The sequence below is a fragment of the Cinclus cinclus genome, chromosome 3, assembly GCF_963662255.1.
Source record: "Cinclus cinclus chromosome 3, bCinCin1.1, whole genome shotgun sequence".
Classification (NCBI taxonomy): domain Eukaryota; kingdom Metazoa; phylum Chordata; class Aves; order Passeriformes; family Cinclidae; genus Cinclus; species Cinclus cinclus.
In genome coordinates this window covers 114,953,049-114,976,164 of record NC_085048.1, presented here as the reverse complement: position 1 = coordinate 114,976,164, position 23,116 = coordinate 114,953,049, and the positions used below count along the sequence as shown (strand labels likewise).

The window sequence follows — 23,116 nt, the reverse complement described above, 5'->3', positions numbered from 1 at the left end:
ATCTATTTTTTTAGACGGTTAAAGTTTTTGCAACTTAAAACCAATCATCCCTTAGTTGAGTCTTTGGTTTTGGGTTTCTTTGGGTTAAAAATATGTTCAAAACTTTGCATCTTTACTAGAATCCAGGAAGCTGTGCTTCATTCTTTCACACGGCTGTGAAAGATAAGACTTGTATTTGATAAATGGGAAGTTCAAATTTGGTTTGGTAGTGGCCTTTATACCAGGTATTCTGACCCCTAAATTCCCTATGAATTTGAGGATCAGATTTGATTAATTTAGTAGCACTGAGCTGTTTAAATGTTTAAACTTCCATTACATTCAAGATGCCTGATTAAAATTCTTCTGTCCCGTTTTGCAGCATGGTGCTAATTAAATGTAAAATCTGTCTTTAAACCAGAAATTGTACGGAAACAAGTCACAACAAATCTCAATTGTGTTTTGTGTTCTGGCTGGAAATGGTATGAAGAACAACTTTTAGATTTTTTTCTGGGATGTGTACGTGGATTTCACTGTCAGGATTTAAAAATTATTTTCTTCTAAGTAAAGATTTCAAGTCGCTGTACATAAAAGGAAGAAACTAGTTTTTTTGGCTTCTTGTCTCCAATTTTTTTTCCAAGTAATTCTTCTATATTTTAGAGCTGTGGATACCAGGAAAGAACATACACCACGTTTATGTACAGTGCCTGTGGATTTTTTTACTGAAGCAAAGCTAATAGCTGTCAAAAAAACTTCTTTCGGAGCTTACTGTGAAGTCTGGCTTCTGCATTTCTTTATAAGGAGTGTACTAAAAAGAAATAGTGGTAATCAGCCTCTGTTACGGTTTTAACTCAAAGTTTATCTTTCAAGGAACCCCAAATTTAGGTGCCTGAGCAAATTTTGACTGGATAGCATCAAACCCGAACAGATTTTTGCTGTACGTGTTGTGAGTTTCTGCATTCCTGAGCTAATTGGATGTAAAGTGTCACATAGAATTGTAGTATCTGTTGGTGAACCTGGGCAGACAATAGTAATTACTAGGTTGAAGCTTGTTTTCTGTTGAAGCCCAACAGTATACCCTAGTTTTTGTTTAGGATAGGTCTGGTTTAATGCTAGTTTACAATTATTACTCACGGGGCATTATCATTTCAGATCTGTGCATCTACTTTTAAGGTACGCCAATTGCTGTAATTAATTAAAGTGCTGCAGATGCTGCTGGTTAAGCCAATTTAAAGAACAGAGCGTGAATTTCCAGTTATGTGAGCTAGATAATGATAATGCCTTAACGTGGCAGTCGCTCCTGTGAGCCAATTACTGCTCAGATAGCTGAAGCAGGGCTGTGGTTCACTCTCTGCCTCCGTCCATTCTGAGAAGACACGTCTCCTTTTTTTATGCCTTTTGCTGCTGAGTAATCTCAGTTTTCCTCCCTGGTTGTGGGGTGGTCCGACTGACAGCTTTTACTCTTAATAAGCTTAGAGGTAATAATCCCAGTCCTGTAGGTCACATGTACAATATGCCTTTTAGTTTCATTTTTTCCTGCTCTAGTTTTGCCAAAACATTAGGCTCCTTGTAATATTATACAAAGGTTGTTGCTGACTATCTGGGACTGAAGCACTACTTTCTGATAATTGATTAATGCATATGTCTCATAAGTGCTTCTAGGTAGCAATCATTATGAGATTAGGTCTGCTTATGTTTGTTGGGTTTTTTAGCTCTGTTTTTTAAAATTGCTTTTATTGTGGAATATTTTAAAATATGGATAGATCAAATATTAAATTAATTAACACTGAGGTTTTTTTCAAATCCATAAGTTATGTTAACTTCACGGCCAAGAAGTAGAGAAGAAACTACTTCCATTCGACATGTTCTGTATTTATTAATTTATTCTTGTATTTGTTTTTAAATGGCAACATGATATATTAATAAGCAAGGCATTAGGAACATCTTTGCCTTTTTGTTCACATTCATTATTTCTAGGGGAGCTTTAGAATTGTTGACAGTGCTTGTGCCTGTAACACTGTTCACAGGGTAGCTGGAACGTGGAGCATAACATCCTTTCAAGAGAATGTGTAAAAACCGATTATTTGAAACTGGTATTTACTTTGTAGCACTTATTTTTATGAGTTATAAATTGTGCAAGTCTAATAATAATAATAAATGTGCATAGTTTTAAAAAATGGGAAGTGGTGTAATATGTGACATACCTGCCGTTTGACTTGCCAGTGCCCAATTTAAAATTTCAGGCTAAGACTGGGGAGAACCTGTGCCACGAAACATTTCTGTATTTTTCAAGGCAGCTCTCTGACTTTGTGTCAGGTATGTTTGAACTGGTGTGCCAATGCCCCTAGGAGTGGCAGCCCCTCAGCACCATGGAGGGGCTGAACCTGAAGGAAATGCAGGAGTGCAGCTGAGTTCATATGCAAAGTGGGGAGAGAGTGGAATTTTCCCAGAACTGAAGCAGAAAGAACAGGTTTTCATCCTGGATCTGTAAAAGTAAAGCCTTAAAGGTCTGGGAGGCCTCAGGGAGCCTCGGGTTGATGCATGGAGAATGGGCCCTGGAGAGAAACAGGGGAACATTGTTTTGTAGTGGTTGAAGCTTGGGCCCAGACAGAGAAGGAGGAGGAAATTGGCTGCAAAGGAGAGTCCATAATTTCTGTGAGGGAGTGGAAGAGAACAGAGTGCACTACTTAGATGTCTCTGGCCTCATTCCAGAGAATGGAAATAAAGACAAGAAAGTGCATGTGAGCATTTATTGCTTTGTCCTTTTGTGTGTTCTTATGTGACCTGAAGCAAAGAGGGGAAATAATGTTTTTGGAGCTCCTTAAAAAAAAAATAAATCTTCGTCTCAGTTGAGCCATACTGTATGTGCGAGGACAGGGAGCTGAGTTCACATAGGCTGGAACAGGAGGAGTAAATCTCCACACAGTATAGAAATGCAACCCCATGTGATGGCTGAACCATTCTCAGTATGCTGCTGTCAAAACAGGTGGTTTCTTGCTCTGTCCTCCCTGTTCCCCACTTTGTGTACAGCAGCCCTCCTGTGTGCCCATGCTGGTGCTCACCAGGCCTTTGGAGAGCTCGGTCTGACCCAGCTGAAACATTGTGTTTTTTTTTTTTTTTTTCTGGGTGAGTTTTCTGCTGGTTTAATGAGAGGAACTGAAAGAAGAGCCCGTAAAGTGCCATGCCTGGTGCAAGGTGGGAGCCTGTGGCTGGAAAAGTGGGATTGGGTTTTGGTTTGGAGACAGGCGCTGTCTGATGGCTGCAGGTAGAGGTTGTTCCACTGTGCCTCTGCTCTGGATGAGGGCTGTGAGGAGGGATGGGTGTTCCTGGGACCCCTCATGCTTCTCATGCCCTGCAGGAGCTCCCACCCTGTGCTGCAGGGTGGCTGCTCCACATCAGCCTGGCTGCCTTTGCTGGCCCTTTCTTGTCCCCTGCCTGCACCCTTTAGTGCTGGAGGGACGTTCTCCAGAGGGGTTATTGGGCTCTTCCAAAAACTGCCCGCTAGCAAGCATCAACCTTCATGAGGAGCAGAGACATTTTGCTCAGAGACCATGCAGTAACCTGCTTTGGTCAAATTTCCATCTGTTCTCTCCCACTGTCCTCTCATCCAGTGCTGTGATATTCCAGGGGCACCTCCAGAAATCACCTTCTTCCATGTGGAGCACTAGCTGTCCTTTCTAAGCTCAACTTGCATCAAGCTTCACTTGCTTTGGCTTTTTCTAGCTTCATGCTGTGGTAGGACTCTCTCCCCTTGGCAGTGAAATTGCAAACTCTATGTTCACGCTTTCATTTTGGTGACGTGTAAGAAACATACTGAACAGACTTATTTTTGTGGCACAGGAACATTAAGCAGAGGTTTTATAAGACCATCAGTTGTTGACAAAAGTTTGGAAAAGAATGAATGTGGTCAGACCTCCTCCTAACCTGAGTAAGAGCTGCCCTTACTCTGTGGAGTTACACTAAAAAATTAATCCCCTCTTGTAAAATTGTCATAATGCTCTGCTTGTGTGCATGTTTCTGTAGGCTGGTGTTTGTTTTCATGTGCTGCAAACCCCAAGAGAGAATCTCCTGGTTTATAAGGACTAATAATTTGTTCCCAAATTAAACAAGGTGCTTAATAACATGGCTTTCTTTAACTTGATTTAATTACAAGTAGATTGTGTACTTGAAGCTAGGCTTGCACTTAAATACCTTGCTTAACCAAGGTGTATCCTTTTTTGGTGTTGCTCTGTCACTGTGTTTAATGGACAGGGAGAATTTATGGGCCTTACTGAGGAGCATTTATGCACATGTTATCCTATGATAGCTGGGGTCAGTAACAGCAGATCAGGGCTAAGTTCTCAGTTACATCTGGCTGTAAGTTTCCATAAGACTTCTCCAATACTTCTTTATCTTTGCTGAATGTTTTGATGCAATAAAAGACAAATTCTATAATTATGATTTGTCATCTGTCCTTCGTTTTGCAGTCTTTTTTTTTAAAAAAAAAAGTTTTGTAATGCAAGTTATGTTTAAAGAAATCAAATTTTGGGGCAGAACTTGAAAATTCCTTTTTATTATATCCAATTTGAAATACCTATTGTTTATTAAGACTGCACCAGATTGCTTTGGGACACAAAGCTCTCACTGCCCAGTATTTGCTGAGAAGAAAAAAAAAGCAAAAAAAGCTGTATCAAGTTTTTTGCAATTAAAAATCTGGAAAAACTTGTTTAAGAAACTATTAGCCCAAGAACATGCATCTTTTGTCAGTATATTATGCAGCTCTGAATACAACTCTTTTTATCAAGAGTGCAGTGTTTCATATTTAATCAACGTAAAATTGAGTGCTTCCCTCACATGAATGTAGCACAGATCAAGTCTCAGCCAAAGCAAATAAAAGAATGAATGCTTTGTTAATCATCCATAACTAATTTGTGCATACACAGAAAAAAATGAAATCTGTTTTTGACAAGACCTTTTTCATAGGAACAGCAAGGGAGAATTGAACATGTAATGTGCATTAGTAATAGAGAATAGCAATGGGAAGATCTGAGATGCTTGCCTCAGACGACTTCAGTTTCTGGATAGTAACAGTATTTAACAGAAACTTAAGAGAAGGGTGGGTTTTAAAGTTGTTTGCCAAAATGTAGTAAGACAAACCTATGCCAAGGCAGACATAGATGGATTCTTGTATGCCTTGCCATATATTCATAAGTATTGCAGGGAACTGCCACATATCTCTGTGACAAACTCAGCTAATAGATAATACACAGTGAAGAAAATGTTAAATGCATTGCTTCTTTGCACAGGCAATATGATTGTGTTGCTCTGCTGACAGTGTGGTTATGGTTGATGGGGCAGCTTCATTACAAGCCCCTGTTTTCAGGCTATTGCAGCTTTAACAAAAAAAAAAAAATCACCCATTCGATTGAAATTTTCTATGCTTGTCAGCCTTGAGGTGAATTTTACTTTAAGTACAAAGTTAGAAGAAATCCATTTAGCTATTTCCCTGATTGAAACTAATTTGGAGGGAGGGAGGCAGGGATGGGCTTTCAAAACTTGAGGTTTATGTTTATTGCTGAGGTGCATTTTGGAATGCTTTATGCTTATCCTTGCTGTTAAGATGTATACTGTGTTGTTTATAAACATAGATACAAAAAAATTAACTACACCTGCACCACACACTATTCCCACTGCTGTGTGTGCACAGGGTGTGACAGCTGAGGTGTCTGACATGTGTGAGCATGTCCCCATTCCAGCTTCACACAGATGTGAATTTTCAGCTGCCTCCCTTTTGCCCTGGTTGTATTCCCACCCTTTTCCCCCTGCTTCTTCCTGCTGACATCAGACTCAGCCCACCCCTCAGCAGGATGACACTGGTGAGATCTGCAGATCCCAAATTTTTTTCCTCCTTCCTGAGCTCTGCAGAGCAGCATGCTGCACACAGGAACCATCCCCTGCCAGCCACACTACTCTGACATAACAGCTGGGAGGAGACTTGCATATTAAACCTCTATCAATGAGGTTTTGCCCCTGATAGTGAGCTGCAGGTTTGGATAAGAGAAGTAGTAATAAAGTGGCACGGGTCTCTTGGAATGGAGACACTTTCTTGAAAGGCCAGCTCTTCCAGAGTGGATGTTGTGATGAGGGTCATAGCCACAGAGCTGAGGGCAGTGGTGGCCTTGCAGTGGCACTGGGAGATACAGGGAGAGGAAAGAGCAACAGCAGGTCCAGCAATTTCTCTCTATTTTGATGCACTTCTCCAACTGTGTTGTATCCTGTTGTTGTTATGTGTTCTGGTGATTTTGGCACATGCTGGGAAGCTGTGAGTAAGATGCAAGAGAAGTAAAAAAGCACAGTCATGAATTTAATAATGGAGACACATTCATGCTGCAATAATATTGCTGACACGTTCACTTTGAAGAACATAGTGCTGTCTTTTATGAAGTGGCCTTTTAGCCTAACTCTGAGAAATTCCCAAAGTGATCAGTAGTTTGACCTGTGGTCTCTGGTTCTGCCCGGTGGAATGTTCCTGGTGTGAGCATCACTGCTCAGCACACAGCCATCAGGCATTGCAGACCATTCAGCCACTTGCTCTGGGCTTTTGCAGTTAAGGTTCAACTTTGAGTACAGAAAAAATATAAAGTAAGAAAAAAATAATATCTTCCATTGACACTCTTGCAGGTTTTTATTTTCTGTTGTAAGCCTTGCAAACTTTGTCATTTAACATTGTGCATTTGCTCTGTGGAAGTTATCCTCAGATGATAACAACTGGTCGATGACACACCGGTATTTGGCAAATCCCATTTTAACAGGTTATATCTACGCTAAATAATTAAGTCTTTCTCTGGAAGGATGCATGAAAGTATGTAAGGTTGTTGGAGCAGTTAATCTTTTCACCTTGTTTCTTCTTCGAGGAGTTTTACCTGATACTTGCTTCCTTGTTGGAGATTACAAAGAAGCCAAATAATGTACTTACGTTTGCAAGTTTGTTTAAATAATCAAGAGTTAATTCTGGGCCTGTATCACATATGCCTTCCTGCATGGTATTTGTTTCCTTAGGACAAGGTTTGCAGGTAAACATGGCCTGAGGTGCAGAAACTGTTCTTAATATTAGGTTGAATTCATGTTAAATATTCACTCCTGAGCTTGAGGTATTATTTCAAACCCACCTTTTTAACGTTAGGGATTCTGGGTATTTGTCTTGAAGTGACATCAAGATAGAGTAAGGAAATTTAGAGACTGGAATGGAAAGAAAAAAGAAGCTGTAATCAAGGGAAGGACTTTTCACATCTGAAATTAATAATAAATCCGTAGCTAGTTTACCTTTTTTTTTTTTTTTTTTTTTCCTTTAAGACATCAATTATTTTTCCTTAAAGATTGACTTCTATTGGGGGACACTAGCTGTACATTTCTCTCTTGTGTAGCTATTTGAAGGTGCAGTAGCACCATTCATGGGAGACCTCTGCACACAGCAGAAGAGTGAATGATGACGATGGAGGCTCCCTGTCAGGCAAAACAGAGCTGAAGTGCCAGGGATTGGTAGGTGAGCTTAAATGTAAGTTTTGTAACAGGTATTGCCTATTATTTTAAAACAAAAAAAAACCAAAACACCAGAGAACGATCTGTGAGTCCCTTTAGTTGATATGTGAAAAAATGTGGAATTTTGAGCTGCTAAGCAGTAAATAAAGTCATGGTTATAAAGTCAGCAACCCTGTCCTCCCCATGAAGGAGGAGGTCACACAAAATAAATGTGTTTCTTATTCCAGTTTCCGCTAAATTTTAGGAGCTAACTTCATCATCTGCTCTTTCTCCTCCTGTAACATTAGGTAAATTATCTGTATTTCTGCTTTGTGTTCATGCTAACTCTACAGAAATACTATGCAGTTATACAGCCAATGCTTCAAAAGCAGGGAAGGAACATGAACCCAGCCTAGGGGAATATTGTCTGCAAGTGCCTCAGCTGAAGCAGAGCCTGGGAGCTGCTCCTGGAGGCAGAGGGCACAATGTCAGGGATCCAGCAGCAAACAGCTCCCAGGGATGAGGGACTGTTGTGTTTTGCTGAACTGCCAGCCCTGCATGCAGTGCTTTTGCCAACAGCCTCACCTGCCACGTGTCAGCAGCTCAAGCTTAGACTTCCTTAAATCTGCTCCTTTGAGAGGAAAGGTTTGAGAATTTAAACAGCCAGCTGGTGATAAGAAGTTTCTCTGCCATCTTCAGCTGTACCTCCACAAGCTTGTGGCCCACATCCATGGCAAAGTAAAACTGTACAGGAGTTTACAGTAGGAGTTACTCTTATAGCTTTTGTTATATAAAAATGATATTGTCTTGACAGCTTTTGCTTGCTAATGATGACTCTGTGACAGTTCACACAGGCTTGCACACAGCTGCATCCTGCACCTTAGCAGACCTGGGGGAGATGGTTACATCCCTGGCTGCTGTAGCTTTTTGGGAAAGGAAAGGAGCAGACAGTCCCTAATGTCGAGTGATCCCAACAGCAGAGAGTGAATGTCTGTGAAAGGGAAGCAGAACCACTGGGGCATCAGTGAGCTCAGCATGTTGAGATCTAGACTTTGCAGGAAAGGATGTCCTTTTGTTGCTGCTAAGGGAAACAGGATAGGTACATATTCCAAAGCTCTTGGGTGGTACAGCACAAGCTGCAGCTCTGAAAACACAAGCAAAAATTCATGTACTTTGCAAAGATACAGTAACATTTGCAATGAATGCAAGGACAGTCTGAGCTTAGATGATCAAAGGCACCTAACAGTAGATGTAAACCTGTCAGTAGAAGGGGAAACTTGAAGAGAAACTGGCACAGCATCTCTAGTGGAAGTGATCTGAAAGAGCAAAAAACCTACAAATACTAAAGTGAATGTTTCTCAAATCAGTTACCAATCTCCTGTATACTTCTGTGGGAGAGTATTCAGGAATTGTTCCTGCATTCCTGGAGTCCAAAGGAGAAAGCAATTGAAGATATTATAAATGGATACGTAAAGCACTTATCCACATCATATGCAAGGTTCATATTTTAGGGTTCAATAATTATCTGCTACTTATTAAAATTACCCAGCTCACCTGTAATTTTTTTCTCTTTGTAATCCTTTGTAAGCAGCAAGCCTACTTTAGAAGAGGATACCTGTCTCATACACATGGTCTGTTAATAAACTGTTCAACTAAAATTTTAATCATGCATGTATTTTGCCATCTGTCCAGTAGTTGTCTAAGAAGCTTAGTAGTATTTTTCGGGAGAAAAACAGGACCTCCGAATTTTCTTGGTGTTATTCTGCATAGTGTGGATGAATTACCTCAATTTATTTGGTATCATTTATTTTTCTAAATTTCCTGTCTGATGTTAATCATTAGAGATTTCCAGAGTCTGTGAATGCAGAGGATTAGCCTGCGAAGATGAATGGTTTGTTGTTACCTACAGCAGGTCAGTTGAGCACACCCATGGATATGATTTTGGTCAGAAAGAGCTTTTCACCACATATCTCCGTCCCTCAGGGTGACACTGAAATCTCATGGGGCTGTAAGAAGACAGAAGCTGAAGTAGCATGTAGTGATTTCTCTTTGCTTACTGAAATTATTGTCTTTGCTTATGCTACAAAAGAAGCAATGTGTGGTGCTTCCAATATAATGATTCATCAAAGTAGGTGTGCTGTTAAAACCAATATATTGGTGTGTTTTGAAGGAGTCTTCATGCTTAAACCTAAGATATGACCAGTCTGATAAATAGTTTGGTACAAGGGCTTTGGTGTTGACAAGGACGAAGGTCACTTTATGAGGATAACAAATATATATTTTTGTCACTAAGGGTAGCTGTTTCAATGTTTAAAAATGTTCTGTTTCATTCCAAGCCCTCATGCCTAGGGCTCCAACGTTTCTGGTATGTGCAGAATTTTTTAAACATTGAATTCTCCATTCAAATGCATCATAATTTTAATAATGTTCTGGATACCTTGAACCATTATTTGCTTTTAAACAATTTTTCAGCAGAGATCGTGCTGCCTTCATTCGGTCCTCCAAATCTCCCATCCGCCTGTCTAAATTATTTTAACTGACATAGTTTCTAATTTACTCTCTCCAGTTGAGAGAGCTCCCTGTAGCTTGTCTATTTTAGCATTTAATTGCTGTATACTCTCCCAAATTAAATTCTGTAGTGATCCATTTTGCTCTGCTGGTGAAGCAGTGATCTTTTCATCTGAGCAAGATGGTGCGTGAGGCTCAGGCGCAGGGCTGCCATCCCACGCCGGGAGAGGGAGAACCTTCCAGCTTCCCTCTGGTGCTGGGTGGGGGCTGCAGGGACAGCTTCCCTCCAAAACAGTCTCCATTTAATTCTGAAGCCAAAGGAGAGGGAAAACCATTGTTTCTGTCAGTGAGTTTTTAGAGCTTGACAAATTGCTTTGTCAATTATTTTCTGCCAAAGTTTGCTCCTCCTTAAAATCTGCATATCTTTGTGAGCTTTTTATCATTTGCTTTTGTAAAAGATGGAAAGGCAGACCCTAAAATATTATGCTGTACATTTTCCTTGTTTGTGAGAAAGACAGTAATAATTATTGTTCCTTTTTACAAAATAATACCCAGTAAGGAAACTTGTTGTCTTTCCTAGTTAGGTCTTCTTTGGATAATGTTTGTACAGTGATTACTAATTACTTAATATCTTTCTATTAAAGAGGGACCATTTGCTGTCTGAATAATTAAGAACTTCAGTAGTTTTTGGTCTGGTTTCTGCTGAATGGAAATGTTTTCCTGTTGTTTCTCTGGAAAGGAGGGCACTGGGCTCTGTGTGGAACGGGGGGCACTGGAGCCTCGGGGGTTACAGACAGCACAGCTCTGTGCAGGCAAGCTGAGTTCAGGTGTGCAGGGGTAAAACACATCCTGCTGATTTCTCTGGGGGGTCTCTCTCCCCAACCCAAATAACCCAGAGGAATATACCCCATGAACAAAACCCAGCCAACATTTTGATTCTGTGTAACTCTGGAAGCTTTGAGGCAGTTTAACAGAAAATCCAAAGATGTTTCCCAATTATTTGCACCTCTTATATTAATCGTGAAGAAGACTTGCTAGTCAGTTGGTAAGTACAGGATACAAGTTCATTAAAAATGCATTTTTAAGGAAAGAAGACTGCATGAAATTCACATTACAGCATTATTTGCCTCTCCTATAAATTAAGAATCTGTGTTCAGACCTTTTGTGTGAAGTTGTTAATCTTTTGGCTTGCTTCCTTTGGAACAGAGTTGGGCACTGTTTAATAGTGTGCCATGTGTGTCATCTGTGATCATCATCTTCCCAGTAAAAACGAGCTGTTTGTTTTACAGCTGTGGTCCAGGCTCTCTGCACTTAGTTCCTTAGAGAATTTTAGTCCTGTTTTCTGTGAAAGGACCTCTTTACTAAGGAATGATGGGGATGATTCCTAGCCAAGGCTTGTGGTACATTGCACTGCTCCACTTTTGCTCTCGTTGCAGAAGGTTATCAGGCTGTGGGAATCCTTTATGCCAGGCAGATATTTATAGAAGGGTGGCACTTCCTGTCCTGTGTAGTAAGTTTTGGGATGCTTGACGCTACTCAGTCAGGAATGTTGTGGTAGGAATAATGCATGGTTGCTTTACTGAAAAGGAATTTGTGTGATAAATGGGTCTGGCCCTGTATCTGTGTCAGTAATGCGCCTTCACTGGCTTCATTCGAACCGACTGCAGTTTGGGCAGTGTTCATTTTCCCTTCTCTGGCCCCAAACTTTGCAATATGATGGTCATTTGAAGGTTTGTGGAAGTAACTTAAAATGCTGGGGAGGGTTAGTGCTGGGGACTGCTCCTTGAAAAAACATCCACAGCTTTTTGAAACCCTGTTGGCAGTCCCTGTCTGTGTGTGTGCTGTCAGTTCTCAGGCTTTGGCAGAGCTGAGTGCAAGGTGAGAACTCATCTGAGCCTGGCCCTGCTCGTGATTCCTGTGGCTTCAGATTGACTGGAATTTGTCTTTCTGATGGCACCTCTGAAATGCACTTCTGTTGGTGTCTGAGTTTTTAAGGTATTTTAAAGCATTTAAAAATTTTATTTAAAATATTTAGGGTATTTGAAGTCTGTGCAAACACAAACAGCATGCTTAGAAATTGGGAACTACCTGAGTTCATTATTACTAATATTCATCTGTACAAAAAAGGAATGCAACTTTTATTGATTTACTGAATATTGCTTGTTCTACACATTTCTTTGTCTGAATTCAGAAATCAAAGTCCTCCAGAGTACTGGGAAATCTTTCTGTTTTCCATATTAATTTTCATTTTTGCTAGCTTTGAGTTTGTCTTCTTATTCCAGATTTTTAATAATTTGCTCAAATTTTTCCAGAAGTACCAGGATGCACAAGTATCAACCACCCAGTGGGCAGAGCCAGCCACATGCTTCATCCTGCTGCTTTGCCAGCTGGGAACAGCTGAATACAGCTTGATGTGCTGCCCAGATGGGGTTATTTCACCCAAAATGTGCTGTATGTTTGAGGCATTTTGGGGACTGTGGGGAGTAGGAAGAGGAGACTGTCAAGGGAAGTGAAGCTGCTTGTGAGAGAAAAGTGTGGAATACAGAAGCAGAAATTCCCCAACATGGGAGAGATAGATGAAGTGTTGCTGTGTGTTTATGTGCAGGTTTTGCTCTTCTTAAGTGAATACAATGATCACTTTTGAAAACAATGCACTTTTAAAATAACATACAGATTTCTCAGAGCCTTTAGTTGACACAACACTGTTATGCAAGAAGATAGGCCTCTGTAGTTCCTGCTAACATACCAAGTAGTTTTATTTTTAATCATTTATTAATGATTTGTAGGAGAATGGCACTTTTTTTTCCCCAGTGTGCTGTTTTACTTGCTACAACTATACAGTAACAAACATGAAACAGCAAAAAAATGGTTGTTAACCAATGCTCCACATATTCTCTTATGAGTCCAGCAGTGCCCATTCTCAGTCTTAATAGGATGTTTGAGCTGGAAGATAACATAGAGGTGTTTGTATTTTGCTTGCATTGTATTCTATCTTCTGTCTTTCTGTGACATTCAGATATCATAGCTGATTTTATTTGCATAATGCATTGACTGTCTTAAAAGTAAAGGGTTTCCAAATTGCTGTTGTCTTACAGAATGCACTCCATCTTCACTGTTAAGTGTAGTATTTTATCACCTCTCTTTATTATTGCATTGGATTGTTTCTCTCTTGTGACTTCAAAATTGACTGTTCATGCCACCCTTTCACAAAACAGGATGTGGCAACCCTGGCAGTCACATGAATGTTGTAAAACACCTGGAGGCATAACAGAGCCTTACACAGTTTAAACTTTGATTATATAGGCAAAAGCAGAAAAGTTGAGCAATTGAAACATTTGCACTGGGATTCCTGCTTGACTTTGCACATGCTCATATGAGACACAAGAAACACCAGATCAGACTTTTACCATTAAATGGATATTATTTATTCAGTATCCTGCCAAAGTGGGCTTCTCTTTGGAGTAACTCATTCCAGCCTACTGCTCAGCTGTTTCTGTTTACTCTGCTTGTAGGTTTGCTATCTACTCCATTCTTGGATTATTTTACCCCTGCTAATTTAAGAATTATTTATCCTTCTGCAAGAAAATGTCTCTGTGTTTCTGAGGGAACTCAGAGTCTGCTCTAGGAAGCATGTAGGTTTTTTTGGGAGAAAATGCTACAGTCTTTGTAAGAAAGTGGTTATTAGCATGCTCTGACATTTAAAGACAGTTTTTTAGAAGGTGGTTGTGTGTCAAAGTAGAAAACATAATCCATTGTGAAATCAGTCATGGACCTAAGCACCTTGAGAATATTCTTTTAAGGTGCAAAAAGATCTCCCCGTCTACTAATGTACTAAAACCATATAAAGCCAAACCTGTAAAGCTTAAGAGGTGAAAACATGGCAAAATTCTAACAGACTTCACTTTCTGAAGAGTGAAGAGTAAGAAGATATACTTAAATTTGCATGTGAAGCAAAAAAAAGACTTGAAATATCAGACTCTGTCTATTTTTGTTTGGTTTTTTTCTTTTTTTTTATTATAAACTTACAAATTTGGATTTTTGTAGGCAATTGGAAGTTGGAGAGTCAACTTCTGTCTTTGGCCCACAAAAATGTTATGAAATTAATTTCTTAGGAAGACTGAACTTGATTGCCAAGTGTGTATCTTTTTTTCTTCACAGCACATCAGGATATGTAGTGATAGGAAAATCTTGTTGCTCATGCCTGGCTTCTTCCCTTTGTCCTGGCACACTGCTGCCTGCCTTCTCATCACCCTTCTCCTCTACCTCAGCTAACACCAGAAGATTCCATTAGGAATTGCTGATGATCATCTTCACTGGGAGAACTTTGCCTCTTCCTTTTTCATGTCTCTTATTCACTCTCTGATCCAGATAATCTGAAGGTGCAAATGACAAGATGATCATTTGTACAATAAGTAAATACTAAGTGAAAATGTAATTTCACTTAATTTCAAAAATCTTCTGCTTTCCTATCTGTGTCTAGCTTTTGCATGCTTGCAAGTTTAATGTTGTGTTCTTTCTCTTCACTTCAGAACCGCCCCTGAATTTGACATTGGGTTGGCTTATGGTGTTTGCTTTGACTTTTTTAGTAAAATCACTTTGATAAAGACAATGTGCAGCTGACTTACCAGATAAGATGGTGTGTTAGCAGCAAGAGAAGTTGCTCCCAAGTACCCCTGTTTTTTTGGAGTCACTGAAGCATGTTGGTGTTTCCTATGATGCTTCCCCCAAGGGACCTAGTGGGAGGTCTGTGTCTTGCTCTCATGGCACTGGGTGTATGTAAGAGGTGAGCCAGCACTGTGAAGGCATTTGTAGCTACACAAGGAATTAAATCTAGATCTTTATTGAATTGGGGATATTCACATCTGCTGGTATTCACAGCCAGACTGAGAGGAGCATATCAGACTACAGGCATGGTGTGGCTGATCAATGGTTCATCTGGAAGGCTGCAAGCAAGTACCCACATTCATGATTTGTGCTGAGATCAACATCTAACTGTCAACATCAACTATTCAAAATCTTCCAAGATGAGCTGTCCAAGATCCTGTTGGGTGTAGATGCCTGAACAGGTGCTGCAGTAAACCTTGCATTCAGTATAATGAATTGTAATGTTAGTTCTTCTAAAGGTATGATATAATAACAGATTATTGTTGTTCATATCTGTGTAATAATGGAAACTCCCTGATTGTACTTTCCATTTTACACATTGTCAGAACCTTGGACCTTAATCTTGCTCTCTGATTGACAGCTGCAGCCAGGGAATGAGCACTTGTATTGTTTGTGAGAGTCGCATCTGTTCAACTTGATTCAGCTGAGAGTATTTGCATATTCTTAAGTATTTCTTCTGAGAGGGCCTAAATCCTTCTCAAGTGTTTGATGCATTTTTGAAATTCATTCATAAGGTATCTACATGCACTAATAGTTCTGTATAATATTGCTGTGCATAATCTGTCAGATAAGGCTAGTTTTTTTAAACAAGGTATTCTTTGGGGATGACATATTACATTCTGACTTATTCTACTGGGCAGAAATGTCAAGTACTTTGAAAAAGGATGCTTGAATGTTTTGATTGAATTAGTATTCTTTATTCAACACAAATTGTCAACTGCAGTAAAATGTAGCCTTATTGTGAGAACATTTGTCAAAAGACTTATTAGCCGGGTTTTTTTGTTTTATTTTTTGCTACTGGAGCTTTTTTACATATGATCATTCTTTTCCTGCTGATGCTGATATTAGATAGAACAAGAAAGTAGATCCTTAAGTTAAATAGTCTGAATTGTTAAACCATGAGCAACACTTTTATATTGAAATAAAACTTAGGCTTTTCAAATAAAATTTTGGCTTTTATGTTTATCTATTTTGCTCTTTATTTCTTCCTTGCAAAATTTTTATTGGTATTTTTGGAAGTATTGTCAACTTCAGTTTCAGAAACCTTTCACTCTTGATAGTGCATGTACAACACTAATGAGAAGGACCACTGCTCTGAAAAATATTCAAGTATTGTATTTGAGCAGGGGACACAAACCAGATGACCTCAAACCTCTTTGCAAAGAAATATGTGCATGGTTGAAACCTATGCCTTCCATAGGCTGAAAGTTCCAGTCCAGAATTATCCAAGTTTGGACAGAGAGACTCCAATTTGCTGTGAAAAGAAATGGAAATATATTCCCAGAAGTTTAACTGGATTTGTGCTGTGGGTCTGCTTCAAGGTCAAGGCATTAAAGACATCCTAGATCTCATAATGGAGCACTACTAGTCACAATGGACAACTTTTTTTTTTCTTCAATTTCACTAAGAAGGTGTTCAAAGCTGCACGACCACAAGTGACTGACGTAGTTTAAGAAATGGTTTTCTGTTGCTCAACAGGGCCATAGTGATTATTTGAAAAAAAAAAAAAGACAAAAAAACCAACAAAACTGGAACCAAAAAACCCCTACAGTTTTAATAAGTGCATTTTTTTGTCTTGTGCACATGCAGGTTTTAGTGTAACAGCACCCTTTTGCATTAGCTTTGTTTTTCTTTTGCTTTCAGGAATCTCCTTCTGGACGTAGAAAAGCACTTGCCACCAGCAGCATCAACATGAAGCAATATGCCAGCCCCATGCCTACACAGACAGATGTCAGGTTAAAATTCAAGCCCCTGTCTAAGAAAGTGGTATCTGCCACACTACAGTTCTCCTTATCTTGTATTTTCCTGAGGGAAGGAAAAGCCACGTAAGTTGTTGTTTGTTGGTTTTGTTTTTTTTTTTTTTTAACCAGATAGCCTGCTTTGTGTTGCTTTGCAAAGAATCCTTTGGATAAAGAGCTCTTTCTGTATAGGATGGTGGAATTTGAGAGTATCTTTCAGCATACCTATCATTCCTGCCATACTTGGTTTCTTAACTGAGTAAAAGTTGTTTCTTACTCTGATTTCAGCCTTGTGTTCTTCAGAGACAAATGGCTTGTGCTCTACTCTTACAGACATTTTAAAAAAAACAGCATCTTAAAAGTATCTACAGGTCTGAAATGAGTAGGAATGTGTGTTTATGTGCACGTGTGTGTTCATCCAACAATACCCTGGGCAGATTTCAAGGAAGCCCACTGATATTTCACAAAGAATGCAATAAGGACAGAGCCAGTTGGAACATGAGGGAGGGTGGAGTGAGAGTTAAGAGTTTGGGTTGAGCACAAGAACATGCAGTGGAAAGGGTTCTCTTGGGCACTGCTTACAGCTCCCTTGACTCACTCACTTGACTCTGTTTCTTATGTCAATGGCCTTTGGAGGGCAGAGGATACAGATTAATTTTGCAGATACTGTAACCTCTCCTGCAATTTCTGTCAGATTTTAGATGTTGGATGTTCACGTGGCTGGAGAATGGATTGTTTGTCACAGTCCTGGTTTCAGCTAGGGTAGTTTTGTTTTGCCTTTCTCTCTCTAGATTATGGCAGTGAGAATGGCAGAACAAAAAGAGGTAGATGGGGAAGCTACTGCTCTAATGGTTCTTCTGCCTCTTTGGAAAGAAATTTTTTTCTTTCCAAAAGACCAACAGTTTACTTCTAGCTTTCAGTACTCTAAATGCATTTATAGACATTGCCCACTGCAATACAAGTGCCCAAAAAATGCATGAATGACTTTCCAGGCTTCCATGCTAAAATATCTTGGCACATTTTTTTTAATCTGCATGCCTTGAAAGCCACAGATGCATTCCTTACTATGAACTACTATTACTGTTTCCCCTCTCTGATTAACCTTTTGTGAATCACATCTTAGCATACCATGTAAGAATGATCTTTTGAGGTATTTAGCTGTAATTTAACATGGTTAAAATGCAACTGAAAATGAAAATGGAAAAAGTCAGCAGCTGATATGCTCTTAAACTTTTTTGAAACAACCAGCATCTGTGAACTATACAGTAAATAGCTATATTATGCCATTACTGGGTTTTGAGGCCATAATTTGTAAAAACTGATCCATTTAGGTTTACGTGTATACCTTCTTCCCACTGAAATTGATAGGTTTCAGACTGAAGGCTCTAAGTCAGGTAGATGGTAAGTTACAGGGCTTTCAAAGAACCTGAAAAAAGCTGCTCTCTGTGAAAGCATTGGTTTCCAGTATGTGTAAATAGACACTGCCTTTTAAAAATCTTGGTGATTATTTCAGATATTTAGAAAAGGGATTTTAATTTCTGTAGCAGCATCAGGAGTTATGAATGAATATAGGTATTTCATACAGCATGTGGTCAGTAGGTCTGGCCAAGCATTTTCATTTCAACCAAAGCAGACCAAGGAAGCATTTACCAGCCTTTCTGGGCTGGTTTAAAATTTTAGGAAGCAGTTGTTACCTCTTGATGCAAAGCAGTGGTTTTTTTACCCTTTATAATTTTATTAATTGAAAACCTTCCCTTCAGAAATTGATATATATTTATGAGTGCATTAATTTTGTTTTTTTACTATATTCAAGATCAGATCTTATATCATAGATCTCCCAGAAGAAAACATCAAAATATTTAAAGAATTTTAAGAATGCAGTAATATCAGATGTGGTATTAAGAAGCTGCATTTTAATGCCTGGTGTGATGTTTGTCATCTAGGGATGAAGACATGCAAAGCCTGGCTAGTTTGATGAGTATGAAACAAGCTGATATTGGTAACCTAGATGATTTTGAGGAAGACAATGAAGAAGACGAAGAAAACAGAGTGAATCAAGAGGAAAAGGCTGCAAAAATTACAGGTTGGTTTTGCCACAGGCTTGGTAAAATATAGTTTCCTTTGCTAATTGTCCCATGTTTTTTATCCTTATGCTGTATTTTTATTTCACTTCAAAAAAATCCTAACAACCAAAACAATATTTAGGATAGCTTGATTGAAGTGGAACCCATCCTGAAATCAATGGAGTTTAATACTTGTGAATCCAAGACAGTTGACTTGTGTCTGTGTGTCCTGTTTTTGGGAGAGAATGCATGAAGTAGGTAGCATTTTAGGGAAGCAAAGAACCAGTGTGAACAGAGGAGCAGAGGAAGCAGAGGGAAAGGGTCAGCAGACGAGAAGACAAGAGGAGAGGCTCAAGTGAAATAATGAAGGCAGTTTGTGAGAATAACTGCGAAATTAGTTGTGCCATGAACAGATGCTGAGGTTCTGCTCAATAACATGGCAATTCCAGGCTGCATATTGCTGCCTTTTGGGTGGGGGTGTCTCATGAAAAAGAAATGAGGAGGCTGTTAAAGGACTTTAATGAATTTGATAGTGAAGTTGTTTGAAGTGAGGTAGTGTAACCACATTTGAATTGCTGATGAAAATGCTTGGTGTGTCCAGGATAGCTGAACTAATCGAGGCAAGTCAGATCAGGATGAGATGATGTTAAATTGTTGGTAGAGATCAGTGTGTAGTACTGCTCCAGATGGGTTCTATAGGAATTCTTTGTGTAAAGAATCAGGAAAAGAAAATTGATTTCTGGTGCCAGACTTCATAACTTCCAGTGCTCTTTTAAAATGTCTGAAATAAAGGGATCCTTCTCCAAAGTGGGGGAAGAGAAGAGCATCCCAAGGGGAGAAGTGAATTGTCAAATCAGTTCTTGAAAATTCAGAGGAACATTGGTTTAGTGTTACGAAACATTACTTTCATCACTTCTTTTTGGGCTTTCATTGCAAACAAAAGGTTCAGCCTGAAGCAGTTATTACTTAGTTACATTTAGTGTTGTGAAAGGATGCAAATATGTTTTCTGTATGCTTTACATATTCAACTAAACATATTTTGCCCTGGCCAAATCTCTAGTTGTGCTGTATGTGTCTGGCACAGAGCATATTGCAAAGTCTGGAATGAAATATTTGAAAAACTAAGATAATGTATTCTTGGTCAGGGAGCAGAGATATACCAGTCTGGTCACACTGAAATCATTCTGCAAGGTCGACTTCTTTCCCAGTGTAACCAGAATAAATCAGATCACAACATCAAACAAAACCTGACACACCAGGCCATTGGATAATCACAGTGAAGGCCAAATTAAGGAGAGGTAATATTCAGTCTATAGAAACTCCTGTGCACAAGGGTTTTAATAGGATCTGCCTGGGTACTGCACTGAGGACTACAGAAAACCCATATGCAGAAGGGCAGCAGGTGAAAAACATCAGATCTTGCTTCTCAACACTTGATTTTACAGCATTCAACGAGGCTAAAAATTATTCCTAAACAAGCAAAGATCTGATCTAGGTTACACTAGGCTATCTACTATCCTTTGGGTATGGAGTGAACATCCCTGGAGATAAACAGGAAGGGTGAGCTGGCTGATGTGCAACACAAGCTATTTTAGTCATTTCAGCTTTTCCACCTGCTATTGCAAAGGCCAAAATTATCTGTTCAAAACTAATAAATACTTCTGGAATACACAATTTCTGTGCCTTGCTCGGCCTGCTCTAATGCTGTTTTCCAACCATACAGGATGGGAGCATTGGGTTGGTTGGGTTTTTTTGTAAATGAATCATGACGTGAGGAAGGTCAGCCTGGGACTTTTTCTTCTTATGTTGGTTACAACAGCTGAGTTGCTTTATGAGCCTGGCTAGCTTTTCCCACCTTTGAGGAGGAGAGGGATGTTGGAGGGGAATGAGTGCATGCAATTTCCCAAGCAAATGGGAGAACATAAAACATAGGGCAGTAAGTAAACATAAATAAATAAGATGTAAAGTGTCTATTTCAACATATGTTCAAAATTGATTTCATTGGCAGTTGCAGTGACTCCTGTAATAAATATAATGAATGTGGAAAGCTAGGAGAAGAGCTGAGGAAGCAAGGGAGAAAGAGGTAGGAATCCTTGTAGAAAAGCAGGGAAAAAATTTAGAAATAAGGAAATGTAACAAAACTGATGCAGCAAAGAGTTCTTCCAAAAGCAGTGTTCACAGAATACCATGAAGTTAATTGAGGAAGTTACATAACCCTTTTGAAAGCTTGCTGCTACCAACATTTTCTCCTCTTGTGCCGTGTTGGGTGTTGGCAGCTGAGGAGCTGGAATGCTTCAATGACTCAGAGTGCCCTGCAGCAAATCCCTCACCTCGGTGCCTGTTTTCCCAGCTGTAAAACGGGGATCCTAACACCTCATGGGAATGGTGGGAGCAGTACACAGTGTTTGTCACTGGGCTAGGAGTAAGTAAAGTGCAAGTAGCAAGAGGGAGAGATTATTCTCCTACCTTTGACTCCAGGTTTTCTTGCAGAAGTGAGGATTGATGGATGAAAAGTTATCATTGCCAAGGCACAGCTGCAAGAGGTGGCACGAATCTTTTACCAGACACTGTTCCTTTTTGCAGTGTACAGCATTTTTTGTTGGTTTTGTTTGTGAGATTTTTTTTTTTTTCATTGTGCCAAAATTGCAGTTTCATAGATGAGCATATTTATCTACTATTGGGAGAACAAGGGACATCTGCTGTGTGGGGCTCTAGATGGTGCAGGTGAGTTAGGAAATGCTGCTTCTCTTCCTTGATGGGTTGCCTAACTTTGAGTAGGTATCTGTGCCTCTGTTTCTTCAGCTGTGAAGTAGGTGGCACAATAAAGACTGACCTCAAAAGCACTGTGGAATTTGGGGTGGTCAACATGGAATTGTTGCCATACAACTGACCAAACTGAAAGATGTTTTCCATTCCAAGGACTACTTTCACTTGGAGGAATCTCCCTCCATCTCAGGCTTTCCCCCCCTCTTCCTTCTCAGTATTTCTTATTGAAATTTTTAGTGTGTAAAAGCTGTATCTCCCCCAACTGTTCTGTGTGAAGTTGAGAATTGTTTGTTGCCATGAATTAAGTTTCAAATATTTAGTTTCTACACTGTCAATATACATGGATTTAAACCTCCCAGAATTATCCTGTGCTTAGTCTTCACGAGTCACCTCATACTTGAAGAAACTGTTCCTCATAACTCACAAACAGGGCAGTAATAAATACATTGCTTCTCTTAATATTTTGATTCTTACTTAGAGCCTCATGCTGGGGTTAATAGCTGCCTCCTGTTCCATCTGCCCAGGAGCACAGTGGCTGTGGGATCAGCAATGTGCCCATGTGCCCAGACTCCTCTTGCAGGGGTCTGAATCCCAGCATGTTTCAAGAGCAAGCTTCTGGATAACAGTATGTGTAACCCTTTTTTTGCAAGTTGCAAAACCATACCTCTCCTGACAACTTCTGGTACATTTACTTTTGTTTTTTGTCAGGATCACCAAGATGCTTGGAGGGAAAAAAAAAAAAAAAAAAAAAGCAACCAGAAAGAGAGAAGAATAAAAAAAAACTCCCAAAACCAAACCAGTGATTTATGTGACATACTTGTAGAACAAGCTAATGTGTGTTTGTAGATAATGAGATTTATAAAAGATAATATAGGATATAAATCTCCAACCTACCATTTCCATACTCCAAAATATGACATAAACCATTTAATATTGTAATGAGAAACATTGTAGTGCATATGGGTGTTTAGGTTGGCAGATAAGACCAGATGATTCAGACCACATCAAAGAACTCCCTCTTTTTAAAGCTCTGAACTTAATTTGTTATTTTCTGACAATAAAAACTGAATTATAATTGTTTTGGGTTTTTTTTTCCACATGCTGACATAATAAATTGTAAATCATGTCAGCATCTGAGTCCGTTTTTAACTACTAATTCGTTAGTACTGCTGTTTTATGAGGTCAGCTCTGTTTTATTTGAGTACAGAAAGGTGTGTTCCATTGCCTATCTCAAGTCTTAAAAATTCCCAGAAAATAGTATTATATTATGCATATTTCTCAGGTGTATGCATGGTTTTATACTGAGAAAGCTAAGTTTTGGGGCAGTTTTGGTGTTACTTTTTAGGATAATAGTCTTGTCTGTTGGAGCTAAAAACAAGGAAATGAGGATGATTAAATTAACTCTATGTAGCCAGATATAAGTGTAATCCCATGTAAGCAGATTCATGCTTTAAGGTCAGAATCAGTTGGGAGGTGCATTACAGAGGAATTCTGCTTGGGGTTTGTCAGTGCCAGCATTTAGGCTGTCTGATAGATGTTGGCAGAGTAGGTAATTTTCCTTGGTAATTTGCAGACTGGCATGTCTTTGCAAAGGAGTTTAAATTTGCCCAAGAAGTTTTTATCCATGTGACAGAAGTATTATCAGATTCTGGTCTGCTTTGGGCTTCAGGTTCTTTGTGCTGT

At 39.4% G+C, this 23,116-nt stretch overlaps 1 protein-coding gene across 1 annotated transcript in view; it reads left to right on the top strand.

Moving 5' to 3' along the window:
• Window positions 1-23,116, top strand: part of EHBP1 (EH domain binding protein 1) — a 206,204-nt gene that overhangs the window by 60,866 nt on the left and 122,222 nt on the right. The window contains exons 6-7 of the mRNA XM_062490659.1: window positions 16,510-16,691; window positions 18,548-18,687. Coding sequence (XP_062346643.1) covers window positions 16,510-16,691; window positions 18,548-18,687 — 322 coding nt within the window. The remainder of the gene's footprint in view (window positions 1-16,509; window positions 16,692-18,547; window positions 18,688-23,116) is intronic.